The following is a 21,212-nucleotide window of genomic DNA, read 5'->3' on the forward strand; positions in this document are numbered from 1 at the left end:
AGCAAGAAACAAAAAGCCCCATCTGCCAAAACCAGCTCAAATTGTTTCTATTGTTGATTTCTTTTGAAGTCAATGATACTGAAGCCTTGGGCAAATGCTTACCAACCAGGTCCCCCATTTTAGTTTTCCAAATAGCTATACAAACAAGGTTTTCAGCTTTATAAACAACTAAGCCTTTACAAAGGGATATGTTTTAAACTGATCCAACTAAATTATGAACAAGATCAAGTATTACTCAAGTGCTGCCTTTCAAAATGCAACAGCTGAAACTTTTGATTCAGATTGGGAAGAGCAGGGCTTACTGGTGCTCAAGGGGAGGCCCCAGGCAGTAATGCTTATTTTCTCCTCCACTTTATTTTATAAATGCATCTAAGGATCACTGTGACTGGACCAGCAACTATGGAAAACAATCAATACCCACCATCACCACACACAATGCAAACACTAGAAATATGCACATAAATCACACATATGGTTCCTAGGACACAGGCCCTTCAAAGTGAGGGGCTCTGTTTACATGCAGTACAACTCCTATCCATCAGAGCAGCTTATGAGCACAACAGGCTTTTAAAGCTGAAAATGTTCCTACCCTGAAAAGTAGCCTTGTATTAAAGCAAGGCAGCAGATAACCCTGCTATTGATTTGGACAGAACAATCCTCTCAGAAGCATTCATATAGTGGCTTGGTTTTCAAAACTTGGGGAAGAGAAATTTAATTTTCATAGGCCTTAAACACTTACTAAGTTTCTAATTCTAGGACTCAATTTTCCTTCCCCACTCCCTTAAGAGCTTTTTCAAAATGGAAAGTATGGACTACAAACTTCTTTTGCAGAAGCTTTCTAATGGAAACGCCAGCTTCCTTGCACACCCACTCAGATGTATACAAATTGAGGCAACTTGTCATCAAGGAATTTCACAGCATCCCATACTTCTTTCACCATCTCCCTCAAACACATTAGTCAACTTTATTCTGTGCTCTTGAAATTTGTAACATTACACACCTGAAGCTAAATGAAATACTGAAATATATTGAAGTACTATAGTTTTGTTGAAGACGGCACAGGAAAAAATTCTTCTGGCTGTTTTTGGAGAACCAGAGATGGAAAGTGCAAAAGCCTGGTTTGGGGTTGTATTAAATTTTTTTTACCCCTTTTCAGATGAATTTAAGACAATGGAAATAAGCTAGATACCTTATGAGTTCCTTCCCAGATACAAAACTGCCAACTACTTACTGCACAGTCAGCAGGACCTGCCAGCTCCTCAGTGATCCTATTTAATTCACCATGCTATAAGAGTGTACACACCCTTCACACTTTACAGTGGAAAACCTAGATTAAAAACAAATAAATCACCCACGAGCATCCCAACAGCAAATAATACAGTTTAACTCAGCCCCATTGGTAAAATTAGGTAGGCAATTTTGCTACATTGCTTTTTTAGTTATTTGCCTATCAGAGCATACCTTCCTTAAAATATATTTACATTTCCCTCCCAAAAAGTTCAACCCACTCACACGGAATGATTTTTACTGCTTACACACAAAGAAGTATCTGGGAGTAATCTTCCTTTGGGTATACAGATACCTTGGAAATCAAATCAAAGTGAGATCTGATATTGGGGGGTATATATATATGGAGGGAGGGAGGGAGGGAGAGAGAGAGAGAGAGAGAGTGGCTATTATTCATACCTGGCTATGATAATATGACTTGGCAAATACAGAGGGTCAAATGCCTCCACTCTCCTCCCCTCCATATTGTGCTGCTATAATTGGTCACCAGCAATGTGACATAGAAAAGGTTTGTACATTCAAACTCAGCTGGCTCATGTCCAGACAAAGCCTGGGGAGGGAGAACTTCCCAAGAGTCCCTGTTAGACACACACAGTTGGAAGAAAGCCTGCAAGACCGAAGATTAACAATCTACAAAAAACTCTCCACCACCCTGTGTTGGCCAGCTGAAAAGCTCGGCCCCAGATTTCGAACCTGTCTGTCGGACACCAGACCTGGCAGTGCCTGAGGCCAGCAGCAGCTCTGTTTCCAGGCTGCTTAGATAACAACTGTGCAGCCAAGGGATGGACTGGGAGAAGTTATTTTAAGTTGCAATTACTAGTTCATACGTTATCAGAAGAGCCAGATGAGTACAGTCATTGCTGCTAATAGCTTCCTTTTCTCTTCTGAAAGAGCCACAAGGATTTTAGCCATGGCAACTAAAGGCAAATTAAATAGCACCAGGTGAAGAGTTAGATGCACACTACTGCTGCTGCTACCACCCCAGTGAACTCCAGGACCTCCTGGTTTTTTTTTCAGGCAGTCCTACTGAAACAGGTCTGACATGCATCTCTCTTTTTTTCTTGTAGAAGTACTTAACTAACCTCTTTCTTACAGAGGATCCAACAAACCCACCATGTAGTGGCAGTGCTCAAAATAAAGGACTGCTCAGGCAGCCCCCTCTCTTCAGCTGAGGGCTGGGTAGCCTCAAATGCACACAGAGGGTGGCAAAGTACTTTGCACTTTCAATCACTGAGTGGACAGGAAAAGTGTTGGAAATGAGAGCAGGAAGGAAAAGCAGCGCTACTTGCACATCAGATGAGGCAGAACTTCAGAAGGGGTTAGCAGCAAGGTGATGGAGCATGAGGTATTCTCCCTTTGCTACACACAAACTAATTCCAACATGAGAACAAACACTAATCTCAGAGCCAATATTAAAAGTCATTGCCATAGCACAGAATTCAGCAGGCAAGGTTAAGAGGTGAAGGACAGCCTGACCTTACCACAAGTTCATCTGAAGTCGTAAGGCTGAATGATAAGTAAGTAAGTTTTTACTTGCATGAATCCTTGCACAGCTACACCTTGGCAATGGATTTCTCTTAGATCAGTCACACAGCCATTACTAACACCAGAGACTGATCATCATAAATTTTATGCTCCCATACTGGTGGCACCCACAGTTTAGAAACAATGGTCCCATCAATCCTCCAGACCCACTACTGGCTACCAAATAGAGTATTTTCCGACAAGTATTTACTGAAAGTAATTTTAACAGGATTATATAGACCAGCTGCATTAATTTACTACAGCCTTTCTGACTACTGTGACTTTCAGAAGTCAGACATTATGTTACTTTATTTTATTTATCATTGAAAATTTCACATGCTCTAAAAAAGTATATATGGTACCCATCCACCACTAAGAGGTAAAGAACTGAGTGCTTTCCACTTTTCTAAACTAGGTTCTGGAATATTTTCTTACTGTTTTGGTAAAAATTGTTGCAGAAGCTACAGTGATGTTTTGTCTTTCTCTAATACTTATATTATAATGTTCCCCACCCCACTTCCTGAGAGGAAACTCACCAAAAGGTTGTAGGATTTTAATTTTTTTTTTTTAATCTGGCAAGAAGATGCTGCTCTAAGACTGTGCCACACACAAACTGGATGAGCAGCCAACTGCTGAGTGGGAGGCTCATTAAAAAGGGCCATTTGCTTGCCATATGTCTCTTTCTTCTAAACAGACTAATTCTAGTCATTAGAATTTTAACCAGAAATGCAGATTACCAAAGCAACTTTTTGTTAAAATGGCACCAGAAATTTTCATAAGCAGAGTATTGAGAGCCACTCAGTGCTCAGAGCAAGTTACCAGTTTGACAGGGGAGCCCTGATTCCACAGCAGGGTTGGCAGAACACCTCATCCTTGCGAGGCTGGTGTTTCCTGACCTCCCAGTGGGGAGCCCTTGTCCCTCCATCTCTTCCTCCTCCTGCCATCCACTGCCACCCATGGCTGCTGCTGCTATTGTCCCCTACTTCCCCCCTCCACCAGCACTTCCCCCTCACTCCTCTTCCTCCCTGCTACTGCCCTAACACTCCCTCAGCCACCAGGATGACTACAGGAACATAAGATGACAAGATCAGCCAAGCCTGTCTGCCATTAAGAAGTCTGTGCACTTTGCTCCCAGCTTAGGAAGGCAGCACAACAAGCACATCTGCTCACAGCCAGCTACCTAGAGTGGCTCTTGGAGACCTTTGGATCCACTAGATCCATCGGATCCTTTGACACCTTTGTGTTGTCTAACAGTGTGTGTACTGACACACCAAGAGACAAACACAGGTAACCCACAGACTTCCTGAAGTGGGACAGTGGTCAGTCAGCAGCAATCAAACTGAAAAAAGGGAAAACAACCAACCAACCCCAACCCTTAGGATTTTGAGTCCATCTCAGCCTTTTCTTAGACTCGGCTAAAGTAGTTTTTCAGAGAGAAACATATGCATACTAGATCTTATTATAAATGTCAGTCTCTCTTCTATTTACATACTGTTTTAAGACACTACCAGTCTGAACTCAAATTCAGGTTTGCTGTTGATTTTATCTAGAAAGTTTGTCTAAATTCACGTGTTATGTTTCTATAGCAACTCTCCTCTTGGAAGGTTCAACAGCACTGCATAGAAAAAAATCTGGTATCATGAACAGTTACAGGTACTGACCATTTCCCCCATCCAGCATCCCACAGTGTCTAGTGAAGCCTAGAGATGATTTAATATCATACAGCAACTTCATTCCTACTCAGGGTATTTCTCATCCCACACCCCAGGATATGCTGTAGCTCCTCTCCTACACTGACGCTGAGGGACACATCCTTCCCAGCAGTTGGTTCTGGGTCTCTAAGTCACAGTTGTACAGATCTCTCAGCTCAGATCCATGAATCTAATGCAGTACTACTTTGTTTTTCTTCTATTTTTGGCAGTGCCATTTGTGTAGCGAATTCTCCTACATACTTTGAATCCTAGTAATTAATTTAGCAGAGACATAGTAGCTAAAGAACTGGATTATTCAAGTTACCCTGCCCATCCATCTCACCCCTGTTTCACTTTCCCCATCAAGCTTCACAGTGATCCCACTTGGTCTACACAGACTTTGCTTTTTGAGTCTGGAAATGCAGAGGCCCATGCGGCATTTTATCAGAGACAGCTTTCTCCAATCAACTTTTGCTGAATACTTTCTCCTCCACAGACACATAGCTCACACTTGCCTATGCTCAAAAGGTTACTAATCGTTAAAAAAATTAAATAAAATATACAAACCAATTATTCTGGCAGAACACAACAAATGCACTTCCCATCGTTTTGGTGAAGATCTTCAGGTGTGATCTTGCATCCTACTCACGCATCCCTCTTCCCTTTTGAGCACGGGTGCAGCCATCATAATAAAAATGGGACCTTTCACATGATGAGCTGGTCCACACACAGCAAAAGAAGCATCAGGTGAGTGCCATGAAACAAGGCAACAATGAATAGATGCAGCCAGCTTGAATTGTTTCAGCCACTCAAATGCAGCCAGCCAGCCTTGGCTGGCTACTCCCAGTCCACTGCAATACAGAACTCATGTGAGATGAACCGGAAAGGTTGAACCAGTGACAAATATTTAAAGAGCGTGATGTGAAGGTGCCTCCCCTGAAAAACATAACCTTCTTAACATGTTGATTTAAAAGGTCTTTCTTACTCTACATAGGCTATCAACCATCCAAGATGACAGTAGCATCTGTCAGTGTTGTAGATTTTGTGACAGGTGGCTCAGCAGCCTGGCATTCTTAGTTTGAGGACATTTATGAAAGCCCTCTTACAGCGTGCAATGGATTTCCTTCTTTGCCCCTGCTCCACCTGCTTTTGGGGTCAAACTGAACACTTGGGCTCACCAGAACAGTTGAGTCTCACCTGCAGTAGAGGGAATGAATGGAATACAGAGCTTCATGTCTGTACATAAAGCTGCGAGAAAGTAAGTACAGGCTTTCAGTTTCTCTCTGTTGCACAGGTCCTTCAGAGCAAGTAGTTAAATACCCTTGTTCCTCCTATCCAGGTAATAATGGTCACCTTTGCTATTAGTGTTAATGGCTTCCCCCCCACCACTGAAACAAGTTCATCTCTGCCAACTGAGAACAGAAAAGCTCTGCACAACAGCCCACGACAGAGCAAAGAGCCAGTTTTTCCACTTCTTTAACTTTCAAATCTCACAGAAGTGCCTTTCCCTGACACAGCAGAATCACTGCCTTGGATCACAGGCTAAATTAAACACACAAATTACATTCTCCATATAAACAGTTATACATGACTTAAATAGAACGGTTTTATTTTCCTATTGGCACCAATTGGTACAGTAGTTCAGTCAAAGCTTAGGACATCAGTGATGTCAGTTGCTTTAATTGGCAGTACTGACGTGACCAGCTCTCGTTCCCAGACATGAAGTGTGCCGGTTTCCATAGGGAGGATGCTGACCGAGGAATTCCTACCACACTTCCTATCAGTTGTTTTGAGCAGCAAATACTGCCTCCAGCAGAAAAAAAAAGGAAAAAAAAAAATCATCTGTTTGGGCATCCAAAAATTCACAGGATGACGCCATCCTGTGAGACAGATTTCTCTGCAGCTCCCTCCCTAAACACACATGACCTATCAAAACTCCTGCTCTACATTCCTGCCAGCTGGGTTCTGTATTTACAGAGGGAAAAGACATCAATAATTTTTGCCTTGCTTGTTTGCCATGTTGGCTCATTTGTAACAGTTCCCCCTCCAGCCCCCAGAAGGAAAAGGGACAGTCTGTCTGAAAGAGATTTGATAGACTAATTATAGAAAGCTCATGGCAATTTCTTCCCTCACAAATTCCCATGCAGATTTAGTTCATCTAACAAATCATAATGTCTCAAAAGGAAAAAGTGGGGATGAACTTGAAGCAAAGTGAAGCCAAAAGCAGAAGAATCCACCAAATGAAAAGAAGTGTGTGGTAGCCCATAACCAAATTCCCCAAGCATTAAGGACTGTACTTCTTTGCAAGAGTCTTCACCTGCAGCAGCATGAACAATGATCCAGGTAAGAGTCATGGGATAGTTGCACTGGTGACTGCTTCATTCCTAGCAGTCACATGTGCCTGCTCTCTTCTGCACCTGGTACTCTGTATGAAAATTCATGCAGTGTTACGTAAGAGATTAACAAAAGGCATCATCACCCATATGAACCATCAACTCAAAATACACAATTTTTCAGAATTTAATAAAAATTCTTCCCCCAAGTTTGCACAGAAGGGAAAGCATATTTTTTAACTGATTAAACATAGCCTTTACAACTCCCTTCTCTTTATTCTTTTCTCCCATCAAGGGATAAGTTCAAGGCCAGATGGGTGATATTAAAATTGTAAAATTCCTACTTTAGGAAAACTGGTGTGAAGTTCCAGATTGCAATTACAGACCACAGGTTAAGACACCCACTTTGAGGTTCTTAACTGTCCTTAAAGACTTTTAACTGTATGGTTTTCTGTGGGCCTGTCATGGTAGGCAAGGGGTGAAGCAGCTTCTCACTTTATTCATGCCTTGCTCAGTGCCTAGAAACAGGCACTGTTTCTCTGCCCCAACCTTGCTGGCAGCAGCTCACCAGCTGGGTAGGCTGTAGTGTTCATGCAACTCCTCCCTTTTGAATTCTGAAGTTAGACCTCATGAAAAAAGAGAATAGCTGTCTCTTGGGAACTCAGGAGCCACATTTTCAATTTCCTTGTAGCCAGTGCTTTGGGTAGCTTCAAATCGTTAGAAATGAGGGATCAGACTGGAGCCTTGAGTGCAGCCCTGAATACACCTCAGATTCCCAGTGGGGATCAGCCTTTTTCTCTCAGCTTCCCAGTGGTTAAGTTAGGCAGCTTTTAAGACCCCCTCCCAAGCACTTAAGTCTTTCCAGCACCATGCAAATGAGCCCAGCACTCCACTGTACCAGCCAAGAGCTAAGGCTAAGTAATTCAAGCAATGCCAAGCAAATCCCGTGTGATTCAGGCCATCTCCCAGTCTTCTGGGAACCAGTTTCCTGGCTGCTATTCCACCCTTCTCTCAATTGCAATCTTTCAAAAAGTCATCCTCCCCAAGTTAATTTCTTTTGTACGAGCCTCTAGAACTTTTTCCTAATTGATGCAACTCCAATAGGCTTTTTTGCTGCCCATGGACATCTGAAACAAGCAAACAAAATGAAACAAAAAAACCAACCACCACCTTACAGCGAATGCTTGTAAGGTCACAGCTGAATTTCAGCAACTTTCAAGTTTGCAGACTTTGAGTAACAGCCAAGAGCTGTGGAAGTCTGAGAGAAACATGTGATACTCCGAGTCATCAGTTGTAAAAGCGGCAAGTTTTCCCTCTCTCTTCCTACTTCCTTTCTCACAAATAAAACAAATTCAATGTTGAGGCAAATCTTAGGAGTTTTCTTTTTAAAACAAGCGTAAGATTATACTTGTGCTGAAGTCAAGGTAGAGGAGAGCAAGACAGCTGTATCTAAAAGGATACAGCTCTTCCCACTTAGTAGCTCACTGTAACAGGATTGAAAAATATCACTGTCATCACAAGCTTTTAAGGTACCCTTTAAGGTACCAAGCAAATCCCATAAAACCAAGCACATTTTATAGTAGAACTGGTGTCTACAAACCACAGACCCTTACTCCAGGTTAGAAAGCAAGACAGAAAATGCAAGTATTTTCTTTCCATGAACTTCAGGGACACAATCAGACTTTTCCTCCATTACTTGGAATATTACTACCCTGTGAACTAATCCTACTTTTCTCATTACATCAAAGAGCAACAGTCTTTGAGGGCTGCAGACTCTTACTGCAGTTCCAGTTTTGCTGTCTGGCCCATCTGAAATATCTGAAAGGTAAATTGGAACTAAAGGAGTGTTGAATGTGGTATCTTTAGAAAGCTGGATACAAACTTTGATATAACCACCCACCAAACGGAACATCAAACAAATTCTACAAGTTCTGTAGGGGATACCAGAAATCTCCCATAGACATGAGGTTGTATATATGCAAAGAAAGAAAGAGTTTCACAGTCTGCTGACTTTAACTTATGAGAATGGTAACATCAGGGAAACTAGACACTGCAAAAAAGTCTGGCTGAGTCCAGAGAGATGAAGTCAAAAGTGAAATATTCTTGATGAAGTGAATTCTTCATCAGTGCAACCTGATGAAGAATTGCACAGCGTCATTTCACTCGACGCTCAGTTTGAATCATCTCTCCACGCTGAAAAGGTATTGCTGATCCATAGCTTCCAGTTTGGGAAGCTGTCAGCACACAACTCTACAAGAAAGGGTGGGGAGGGGAAAGAAAAGGGAAGACATATGTACACTTTCCTTAACAGTTATAAAACAAAATGCAAAGTAGACAAGATTCTCCAACACATTTTATCTGATAAACGGGGAATATTTCATTAAAATTAGGTAAAAAGCTGCTACTTCACCAGACTGGCTAACAGGGGGAGATGAAAGAACAGGAAGAACAAGTGCACCCAGAGATGCAAAAGAAATAAGCAATTTTTGCCAGCAATCTCATTGACTGCATTTTGATATTGCACTGTAGATCAATGGAGACGTGTTTGCCAAAATTCAAATGGGCACAGAAAGTGAAGTAACAAACAGACAGGACCATGGGAAAGTCTGACAACTTGTTGAAGGTAACTCTTTGAGGGAAAAAAAAGAGGAATATGGATATTTGCTTGTATATAAGAAGAATTCATCCAGTTTTTCAAGGTGACAGGTTTGAGAAATCAGGAATATGAAGAATTTCCAGACTACAAAGCTGTGATTTCCTAGAATAAAAAACACTAAGCCTTTGTGGGGAAAATGAGGTAGCAACAAACTAAAATCAAGTCAATAAATATATTTTAAAGCATAAACATTTCCAGAAAAGCATGTAATGATGCTATATGGGCAATTACAAGTGTTACAGACATTACTGATTTCAGAGTTGAGGAGGCACAAACTGTTCAATAAAGTGAATGCCCTCTCTCTGCAATATTCAGGCAGTACTTTACAATTAGACTTTTAAATGAATACCAAATACACTTTCTTCTACATGTTTATGGGGAAAGAAAGGTTGCAGCTCTCAAGAAACTTCACACAGTCAAGTATTCAGAACTGAGAGTCATATTTCTCTTTTAAAAGCATGAAGGCTATATGCTGGTGGCAATGCTTTCTCTTATTAGAAGAACTTGAGAAATAAGTTTTCAAACCTCCAATTGCTTTTCAGATGCACAATCCTTTTCAAGAAAAAAAAGAAAAAAACAAAACAAAACTTGGGTACTGGGTGGGTTAAATGTGTGAGTAGGTTGTTTTCTTGGTTTTTCTTCTGAGGATATCCATTCATTAATCATTTACAAGCCCACATACACATGGCAGCCTGCCTCTCTCAGGAGCACAGCATTTGGGCTCTGCTCTCTAGGAAGTGATACTCAGCTGTAGAGCACAAAAGCCTCAGGAGAACTATGTGATAGCTCAGTGCCAGGGTAAGTTCAAAGCAAAACACATTTGTGCAAAACATTTTGTATCAGGGAGTGGTGTGCATGTTGGCTGGAAAGGACTCACCTAAGTTCTCTACTCCAGAGCAGTGTGTCCCTCCCTGCCTTAGATCTCACACACCTCTTTGAACGTAAAATTACCCCATCAGAGCTGTGCTGTTCAACTCACTCAGAAGAGCAGGCATAGCTTTCCCTGGCACCACTCGCTCTTCCCAGGGATGCAAAGCTTTGGACAAAACGCTCTTTGTCCAGCACCACCTTCCTTGATCAGCAGACAGCATTAAATTGCATCTGAGGGAGTGGAGAGTCTGAATTGAACTTAAGCAGGCTCCCCCTTTGTCCCCAAAGTAACACAAGCTGGCAGCAGATACCATAATGCTGACAGGCAAAGGATGTGTGCCACTCTAATGTTTTTCTTCTCCCCAGGGCCAGGAAGAGAGCTCTACAGCAAACTTACGGAAGACCCAACACACTAGAAACATCTAAGAGTGCTCAGCATTACCGAAGGAAAAATCTGAGCTCTTCCAGCCCTTGGATGCATCAGGTTCAGGGTGGCTAATGAGAAACAGCAGCTGCTGTTGCTGTCACCATCTCAAGACAACTGGGAGATGCCTAACACCATGCTCTCCTCCCTCAGTGTCCAAGGGATGGCTACTCCAGAGTGGATAGCAATAGGCCTACAGGGATGGCCAAACTGTGCCTTGGAGGCAGCCATGGACCTGAGAGAGGAACTTCTGCAGCTGCATGTTGCCAAATGTCAGGGAGCTTCCCTGCTGCCAAGGCAAGTTCGCTCCTGAGAAGACCTGCAGAGAGCGTCTTCCTCCATGCTAGCAGGGCACGGGGAGGAACAGGCCCATCAGGCACCACTCCGTGATTAACAAATCAAACCAGTAGGAACAGGTTTCAGTAAGGTGTTTGTTGTACACCAGTTCCAACAGCAGAGAAGGGCCTTCTGACTCATTCCATCCAACACCCCACCTGGGGAAGGTTCACATGACAAGGTTTTATATTTCCTCATTTAAAAGGCATTAAGAAAGCTATCAGCACACTTAGGTAAGCAAGCAGAGCAGGGCACCAGTGATTACTCTGTATTAGCAGTTTCACACCTGCACTCTGTGGAAGGGAGGTGTGAGTTCACAGGAATATTTTCAACAGCCCGGATGTGTTACGGTGTGGCACACCCTGGAATAGGGTGTTACTTTCTAATATCTTTATAGAAGTATTTTTGTTATTAGTTGCCTCCTATGCACACACAGATGGCAGCAGAGATATAAGAGGCATTCCTTCCTAACTCTGGGCAAAACTGAGTAGACAATTACAAAAAAAGAAAAGGATTTTTACATTTGTATGTTTGGGTTTTTTTTTATGTAATCTCAAAGTAACAGTTTTCCTCTCAGAATGGAAAAAACCAGACAGTTAAGAAAATGAACCATCGGTTCCAACAACAGTGATAAGGCCCTAAAAACCCCCAACATTAAAAGTCCTGTAATGATTTGATTAAACGTGGGAGTGCATATTTGGGGCAAAATTACCTAATGCTGCCGACCCATCCCAAAGTACATTTTTCTTTCATTGCATGCACTCACCAACACTAGCATGGCCTTTGAAAGAAAAGACTGCACTGTGTAGGTGGGGTATGCACACACTCCACAGCCTTCTGTGCCACTTTTCCTGTACAGCAGGTTTTAAGCAACCACATCCAACTTGATCATCCACTTTCACATCAATAATCTGCACACATAAACAACTGTGGCCACGTAGCACAGGCATTTGCAACAGACAGAACCATTTACAGTCAGAGCAGAACACCTCTGTGGCTTGAGCTGATGCATCCTCAAAAACACTTTAGATAGGTTTGAGCTGTAGAGTCCTAGAAGGTAATGCAAGAAGAGTCAGACATGGCTGAAGGTCGCAGTACTAAAACTCTGAGAGAGTGTCTTTCAGTTATCACAGAATACATCTGAGATGTGGTCACCAGCATATCCCTGGGACACATCTTCCTATGCAGAACCTCTGCAGAAGAATGAAAAGTATGCTTCTTGGCAAGCAGCAGCACGGCAAAGTGTAATTCTGCAAGGTACCAACATTCCCTGTGTATCTTCCAAATTCAGATCATAAACCAGTGTTTTCCAGAGGCTACCAGGGGAGACATTTATCAAGGTAAAGGTTACCGTGCTGCCTAAGCAAAATGTAACAGTAATATTTAACATCAGCTGGAGGGTATCAGTAATACACACTTGCTTTTAGAGGAGAAATCCAGGTATTAAGGATATCAGAGTACCAGGAACAAAACAAAACTAGTTCAGACAGAGAGCTGATAAGACCTTCCTGTAAGTATCAAATGTGAATTGTGTATCTGAGGAAAGCAAAGGACACCAAAGGAATGTCCATCTGCTGTGATGGTTTATCTTGGATTCTTGTGAAAACTGTTCTTTCACAGGACACTATCAGGACATTAATTTTGATATGCTCTCCATTCTATATGCACATGAAGACTTCTATTGTTTTAAGAGCCAGAAACACATTAGTTATTTGGTTTTAATTACATAAAAATTTAACTTGATGCCCATTAACTTTTACTCTAAAGAGAAGCAGACTGGAGAGAATATTCAAGAGAGAATGGTTACACTAACAGCTGTCACATATGATCTTTAATAGCAAAAATTAACCATGTTTGCCATCACCAAAAGAAACAACCAGGGTAGCAATTTCATAGTAGGGAAAGGACCATCAGCAAGACTGCACAACTCAGGTTCTGTTAATATAATTTCACTTAAATGCAAAATATAGCATTTCCCTTCTTTAGTAAAGCTTTATTGTATTGTTTTGTCTTTTTTTTGTTGTATTGTATTGTTTACTAAGTGTATCAAAATCTGATTTAGTAAGTAGCAAAATAAGATTTATTTTATGCTCATGTTTATATATACAAGTGATGACTTTGTGGTACTTAAGCCATAATCTCAGGAAAACAAAATCAGTTTCAGTGTCTCTTCCTGCTCAACTGTTACAACCAAAATAATATTGCAATTTGTGACACTGAAATTCTTTTAGGAATTAAAAAAAAAAAAAAAAAGGTATTCTATTAAAGCCAAAACAAACCTAGAAAGTAATTTCAATTAACTCTTATGTTCCATCTCTAAGGGTCATTCTGGTAGGCAGTACATCTTAGCTGACAGAAGTTTAAAGTTTAACCATGCAAAAAGTCAGTCCTATAATCCAGGTCAGCACCCAGCCCAGCAAGCTGGCTTAGGCAACCTGGCCTCTCCAGAGGGGGTTCTGGATCCCAGGAGCAGTGAAGGTGAGGCACTGCACAGGGCAGCACTGAAAGCACTCAGTGTTAGCTCATGGATTTCTGTATGCTACTCCACAGCAGCACAAGCTAATCGTTAGGGCATGGAAGACACTTCTAATTGCATTCATGTTAGCATCCAAATGCCAAACTGCAGTGCTTTGCTAACTAATCCTTCACATGCGTAGATTGATCTCTCCTTTCATGTAGGCAAGCCCATCAGACATGCTCTGGCTCTGCAAGTTAGCACAGACCGTGTTTGTGATGTTCCTCAGGCAGCACTGGAGCTCATCGTGCATTCGGTAAGTGCCCTCACTAGGTGGAAGTTTCTGAACTTTAAGGTATTTTCATCTCATAAATGAATGAGGGTTTTGTGGCAGGCAACTTTCTTTGACAGCAAAATGTATTTTGCTAACTAAACACAACCTCTTTTCCTGCATTAACACAGGCCAGGAAGAAAAGCACATTGACACTTTTGTATCACAGGGGATAGATTTTAATTTTGCTGGTGTCTGTAAATTTAAGATATGGATGAATGGAAGCATGAAGAGTCAGGAAACTCTGCTTAGCATATCTTTAAATTTAAAAATTAAGAACCAAGCCTCCAGTAAACCCCTTAAGATCTTCTTTCATGCCAATAACCATTTTATTTTCTGTTCTCCTTCTTCCACGAACCAGTGTAAGGATTTTAAAACATGGCATTCAGTTTGAAGGAAGTGAAGTGTTTATCTGTCCACACCACTGGAACTTATGCAGCCAGGAGGTGTAAAAAAAATTGTTACTAAGCATAAGCACTAAAAACTGTTTATGCTAAGAAAGTTAACTTCGGGGAGTTTTAAAGCTGCATACATTATGACACTATATGCCATCAGACCAAAGCTTTTAAACATCTCTGAGAAAAATTAACCTTCCAGCAGTGAAGTCCAAGGAGAAATAGTGCATAAGAAGGCAAGTGGTGTAATTTTCATCACTGAAATAGGGTGCATCACTGCATCACTGAAACAATTCAGCCAGGTCTTGTCCAACTTAGCACACCCTCAGTGCACAGTGTTTTAAGGAGACTATAGCAGAGCCAAGTACATTATTCAATTGATATCTGGTTATACAGAAGACTAAACCACTAAGCCCACATCTTTATTTCGCAGCCATGGCTCTTTCAGTTCACACTTTCCAGCTTTTAAAAGTTTTCTGTCTACTGCTGTAAGATAAGCACTTCCCACTCACATTTTATTGTTCTGTTCAGCTTGTGAATAAGAACACTAAACAGCAGGAGACAGTATTAAAAATAATTTCCTAGGAAAGTAAAAATAATTTGAAATCGTAAAATAAATATGGATTAGTTGGATCATAGCTACTTGGAACAACAGTATTACTCTATCACCTGAAAAGGCAGACAAAGACAAGGCACTCCTGAGGAGCATTAGTTTAAAATTGCAGTATTATTATGGTGTTTAACATGGAAATATCAGAAAATCCGCTCCAGCTTGAGTGTAAAATCTATTCCATCTTTGACCAAACATTTCAAGGCAATTTCAAACTTTCACACTCGTGTCTCCAAATTCACACATGAGAAGTGCTGGCAACTCATTACGCTCAAATTGAAACCAATTCCTCTACACAGCTACGTGTTCTGTCAATGTGCTGCTCAATGAAATACATCTATTTAGCAGCCCTGGGAGCAAGTCAGTATCTCTTGCTCTGTAACATTACTAAAACATTAACTCACAGACACGGCATGAGAGGCTTAGCTTGACTCTCTCAAATATAGTGATCAGTGTAAGTGGTAGGCAGTTCATTATTTTTGCATTTGTATTTCAGGTGAACAATAGCTTTACCTGCATAATGTACAGGGATTTCTATCTTTGGCCCTATGACGTAGTGACCCTCCTCCAGACTGTGAGCTGTGATTGTTGTCCACTGCCGACACGAGTGTATCAGAAGATAATCGCTCTCCCGAAGACCTTCTACAGTTTCTCCTGCAAAACAGATGGAGGGTTTTTTTTAAAAAATAAAATAAACCACACTTACTACATGAAGAATTAGGAAAACTTAACATGCATTTTATTCATATTGGTGTTTATTTTTTTTCCAGACGTTTTGATAATTAAAAATTCAATTAAGTAAATTTCAACTCTACACAGTATTCACTTTTGCAGCTTAAGCATCTTACCTTCCAGAAAACAAACATGAAGCAAAATATCCCATGCATACAATATCACAGAGATGCAATCCAGATTACTGAGTAGTGGCTCTGGGGCTCCTTTTTCAGCTTTCTGCATAAACAGACTTTTCATATTTCTATTTCTGTCTGCCTATCTCACCCGATATAAATACTTGAGAGGTCCTTTAAATAAAGGAAAAAAAAAACCCAACACATTTTCATATTTTAGAAGATCAGCATCACACTACCATACAGTAGTAACTGGATGTCACACTTTCAGATACAGAGATTTCATCTTTGTCATTCTATCCCTTTGCAAGCCACTGCTTAATTAGCCATTCAGATGTCTATAAACTTAATCCTATCACTTAAGGAGGAGAAATGAATAAATAAATAAATATATATATATGAAAAAGATAAAAATTCACACACACCAAAGTCCCCTCTCAGAGTGAAACTCAACCAGAAGCCTTACCAGACAATGTGTAGCTCACCTTTCTAAGGCACTCTCCTGTACTCTGGTGTCTGTCAAATCCATCCCAAACACAGCCAGAGATCCAGCTCTCTTTTCTTCCCCTGTCCCTAATAACTCCTCTGCATTTCTGCAGAGCATCCTCCTCTCCTCTATGGTTTGCAGTGCCTGATCAGGTCTAGAGTGCTTTGCTCAGTTTTCCAGCAATTGCAAGAGCCACATTAGACGGACCACTCAATGTGCCAGCTACACATCTCGAGCATGATATATGAACAAAATTTCACAGAGCAGGGAACTGTTCTGCATATCATCACAGAGCTGCTCTCACACACCTGCAGTCCTGCTCAGTACCCTTCTGCATTAAGCACACAAAAAACCCCAGCCTTTCTCAAGGTGTCTTTAAAGCAGTCACTTGGACGTTCAGGAATACTCAGTAGGCACTAAACATGGGCCAAGAATAATGAAACTTCAAATTTCATTTTCCTTCTCTCCCACCAGCCCTCTGCAGCTACAGCCAAAAATAACACAAGTAGTTTAGCGCTGGAATCAAGTTTGGACAAAACCCACCCCCTTCAGCTACTACAACAAACTGAACTTTCTCCTCACTGTCCTGATATTCCTAACTCAGTGGAAGAATGAGAATTTCCTCAGCCCGGGGCAGCAGACATTTCCTCTATTCAATCTCTGCAGAGGACAGCTATTTCCCACTAAGCTTTTTTTTTTTTTTTGCCCACAACAGGCACTCTTCCATCATAGGCAGCAGCTTCTACACACCCAATTCCTGCCTGATTTCATGCTCCCATTCTATCAGAAAGCACCCTCCTACACAATTTAAAACACAGCAACTGGTGTGTGTGAGAACTGTTAGATTTTAAATCAGAAGAGACCATTACGACCATCTGCTCCTACACCCTTTGGCCACAGGATTCTGCTTGTTTCCTACAGAAACTTGTATCTGGCTAAACAAGGGAGAGACCTGGCCCAACCTGCAGAGTCCAATAGATGGACTTCCATGGGAATGATGTTCCATGGCCTGTTAAACCTTAAAAACATTCCTGTTTTGCACTTTTGGGTCTTTAACGTATAACCATGGGTCAACTGCTATGATGGGAATGTAGACGAGAAACAAAAAAAGTAAAAATTAAGAAGTCAAAAGGTATATACAAAGCTCCTTAGTACCAGTTATTCTTCCTCCTATGAAGGTATGTTTCTAGGTTTCCTTCTTTTCCACAGCACAGATAGTAGCTTCCAGGTAAACAGGCTATTTCATGAACTGGTTTCCAGGTGCTCCTTGGACCACATCCCTTGGCAGCCTAGACAGCTGCTTAACACCAGTTCCTGATCCCTGGGAAGCACCACTCCTCCACCCACAGCACACCGGGATAAGTGATCTTGTAAAGTCTCAGGAAGAGTGGCAAAATTGCCATGCAGGACTCTTGGTGCTTCATGAGAACTCTTTGGTCCCATGCACATCTTGAAAGAAATTTAGATATATTTGCTGAAAGAATTATGGATCTGCTAATTTTTAGCAAATTATCAGATCTCGAGCATCGCCTGTTTTCTGCTCACAGAGCAGCTTCTACTATGTATAAAAATTACCTTCAGCTTGCTGCAGAGCTTTACAATTTTGAGGGAAAGCACAATAATAATAATAATAGTAATAATAATAACAATAACAATAATAATAATAATAAGTGGTGTTCTTTGAAACTCATGTTTCAGTTTTGAGAGTTACACTCATGCTTCCTATAATCTGTGGCAACAAGTAATTATTCTGTCCCACAACAAAATCAAAGCAAGGATACCTAAGGGAAGACCTAGTATTTTACTAGTTTCACTGACAGCAGTGAACAAATTTGGAATAAAGTACAAAGCATTTCCGGTATGCTTTCTTTCTGCCTTACAATCTGTAGGTATAATTTCAGAATATTACCTAAAGGGAGGCTGGACTCTACATCCAGGATTGCAGGGAAATAATTACAGTATGGGTCACCCTCGAAGAATCTGAGGAAGATATTCTCAGGAAAATAAAGACACCCATTATGAAAAGGTGTTTCTAGCCATGGCTCACATGCTGAGATCTGTTTAAGTGGTTGCTCCACTAGAAATGGGTGGGACAGGTGAGTGTTAAAAGAGATTAGTAAGGCAGGTCCAAGAGTGACTATGTAATTGAGTCTGGAGTTGGAAGTAGCTGTATTTCTTTAAACAGAACCTTGGAAACCACAATTCTCATTACACAAATTATCTGCTGCAACTGATTAGATCGGAAACGAATTTTGTGCTTTGCCACAGGAGACTGGAGGAGACAAGGTGAAGCAGGTGTGACAGGGAGTTGACATTCCCTGTGGCTCCTTAACAAAGGGCAGGTCTGTCCTTACCAAGCCCTGATCTTTCCTAACCATAGGTGAGACAGATTCCTGGGGTTTGCTTTACAGGAAGAGGCTCCTTGTCACCAAGGGATTATTGGACTCTCAGAAACACCTGGCTAATAATGGCCTCCATGCTATGTGAGGAAAATGCGACTGAGGACAACAAAGCAACTCACTTCTGTCTTCCCTTTTCTTCTACTCTGTTTCCCCCTTAAGACTTGCTCAGTGATTTTAAAGTGGCTTCTTCTTGGAGGGGAGGACCTTCGAGGCTGGAGGCACCTCTGACTGATCCTTGCTACATGACTCCTGTCCCAGCCCAACCCAGGCCAGGCTTAGCCAGGCCTTCACACTTTTCTCAGCCACCATACCTTGCAAAACAGCTACACACATTCAATCTGTTCCCCCCCCACCGCAGTAACGTAAGTTATGCAAGCCTTCCATTAATCACATTTTAGCTGTGTGGGAGAGAACTCGGCAGCCCTCACATTCACCAGCTACGCAACTCGGTTCTCACCTATTCAACACACTCCTACGCTGCTGCTTACATAAAAATAAGACGCCATGAGAAAACAGAGAACACAGGCCACTCATCTTTAGTAACAGTTTTGTCTCTTATGATCCAGTGTGGATTAGCTGCTCTATCTTTTCACCCTCTCCTCCCTGCCCCACATGCCTGCAGTATAATTAAACCACTACAAAGAATCTACAGGCAAATACTTGTGCTGGTCTTTTAACCCCCCCAAATAAAAGTCAAGAGAAGCAATGAACTACCACATTCAATTCCCCACCCTTCCCCAAGTTGCCTACCTCCTTCCAAAATATGAGTCAAGTTTATTCATAATAATGCCCAAGACTAAGACACCCGTGATTCACTAGCAGCTCCTAAACCCTAAATAAAGTGTCAACACCCATCCTTGCCCGAGATGAAAAGCATCACACCTCGGAACTGAAAATGCAGCCAGTATGTTCCAACACAAGCTGATCTCCCACAAGCACTTTGACCACAATCAGTATCTGGGTACTTTGCTCAGCACCACCGAAGTAGCATTGCAAGAGGTCTTCAGGTGTTCACTGCAAATCAGATTCACTATCATTTTTTAATTGCATGACCCATTTCTGTACAATTCCTAAAACCCTCTAATATTCTAAAACCCTCTAATACAACCCTAAAACCCTCTGTACAATTCCTAAAACCCTCTAACACCACCCTTGTTGAAGGGTAGTTGCAGGGGAAATGCTGACCAGGAAAGTAAAATCATTCACATGTTGATACAGTCATTTAAAAAAAAAAAAAAAAGTTAATTGCTTCATTTAGAGTCCCATGCTTATTAAATACTACCTACATTAAATGCCAATACTACTTTAATAATTCTTTCCAGTTACAAACCTGGATCATCCACATTTGGCAAATCTTGATTCTGTCATTGTAAACACTCCAATTTCAAATTAACAGCTAACAACTGTAGCAAGACTGATGGAGGAGGAACATGATACCCCCATCCACAAATTCAGAGACGAAATTCTGTTTTCACCTGCAGTTTTTAAGAACCAGGTGAGAAACCAGGTCATCTACATGCAGGGACTGAGTTTATATATGTCTATGCTGCAGCACAGAAAGAAGCTCATTTCTTTTGAAAAGAGACCTCTCTGCAAGCTGTTGCCAGTGCTTACTTTCTAAAGACACACACATTTTTATTTAGTTTAGCATTTCACAATTCCAAAATGTCTGTAAATTCCCCAAAGTCTCGGGAGTAGAACTGAAGACCACTCAAGTTTTGAAGGAGACTGAACACTCCTGTCTCTTCTTTGCTTCCTCCTGGATCACAGAATATCTCAAGCTGGAAGGGACCCATAAGGATCATCAAGTCCAACTGCTCGTTTCTCACAGGACTACCTAAAACTAAACCATATGCCTAAGTCTCATCAAGATGCTCCTTGAACTCTGACAGGTTTGGTGCCCTGACCACTGCCGTGGAAAGCCTGTTCCAGTGACCGATCACCCTCTCAGTAAAGAGCCTTTTCCTAATGTCCCATTACAGTCCACAAAAGAAAATTCACACAGGTCCCACTTACTCCGCTTGCCAAAGATAACAATGACTTTTCAACACCAGCCACTAAAGAAAACTCATGAAACAAATGAAAAGAACCAACAACAAACCGACAACAAAACTTTTAAGGTTCTCCTCCTAATATTGAAAAACTAACATTCAAGTCACTGCAAAATGTTCAGACCAATATGACTCACTCACTCACAGAAACTACAGTGCTAAAAATAGGCAGTGATGTACAGGAATATAAACGCTTTACAATGCCACACACTTTGTCATTGTGGCTAAGAGTTTGCATCACTGCCTTAAAGCATAAGCTTTGCGTCTGGAGACATTAAAATAGTAGGTAGCAAGGTAATTCAGAGAAAGAGAAGTCGTCACATACAAGGTTCCAGTAACATAACAGATTCCATTTACACACACCAGATGAGCTAGATACCATTTCCTCCCGCCAGGAAGATGGTTACGGACACATTCCACTCATCTCATTCATCACGGAGGACTGCAAAGTGAGCTTAATGCTGTTCCTTGCACATCAGTTCAAGCACGCTGAATTTGCTCTTTCTGGAATG

General features: G+C 41.4%; 1 protein-coding gene across 2 annotated transcripts in view; it reads right to left on the minus strand.

The window, feature by feature from the left end:
- GAREM1 (GRB2 associated regulator of MAPK1 subtype 1) overlaps nt 1-21,212 on the minus strand; it is a 102,499-nt gene that overhangs the window by 64,045 nt on the left and 17,242 nt on the right. Inside the window, exon 2 of one of the 2 annotated variants that reach the window (XM_069004672.1) lies at nt 15,426-15,566. In XM_069004672.1, coding sequence (XP_068860773.1) covers nt 15,426-15,566 — 141 coding nt within the window. Of the gene's footprint in view, nt 1-15,425; nt 15,567-21,212 lie in introns of those variants that run through there. The other variant, XM_069004673.1, reaches the window with a different exon arrangement.

Source organism: Aphelocoma coerulescens, chromosome 2 (genome assembly GCF_041296385.1).
Source record: "Aphelocoma coerulescens isolate FSJ_1873_10779 chromosome 2, UR_Acoe_1.0, whole genome shotgun sequence".
NCBI lineage: Eukaryota > Metazoa > Chordata > Aves > Passeriformes > Corvidae > Aphelocoma > Aphelocoma coerulescens.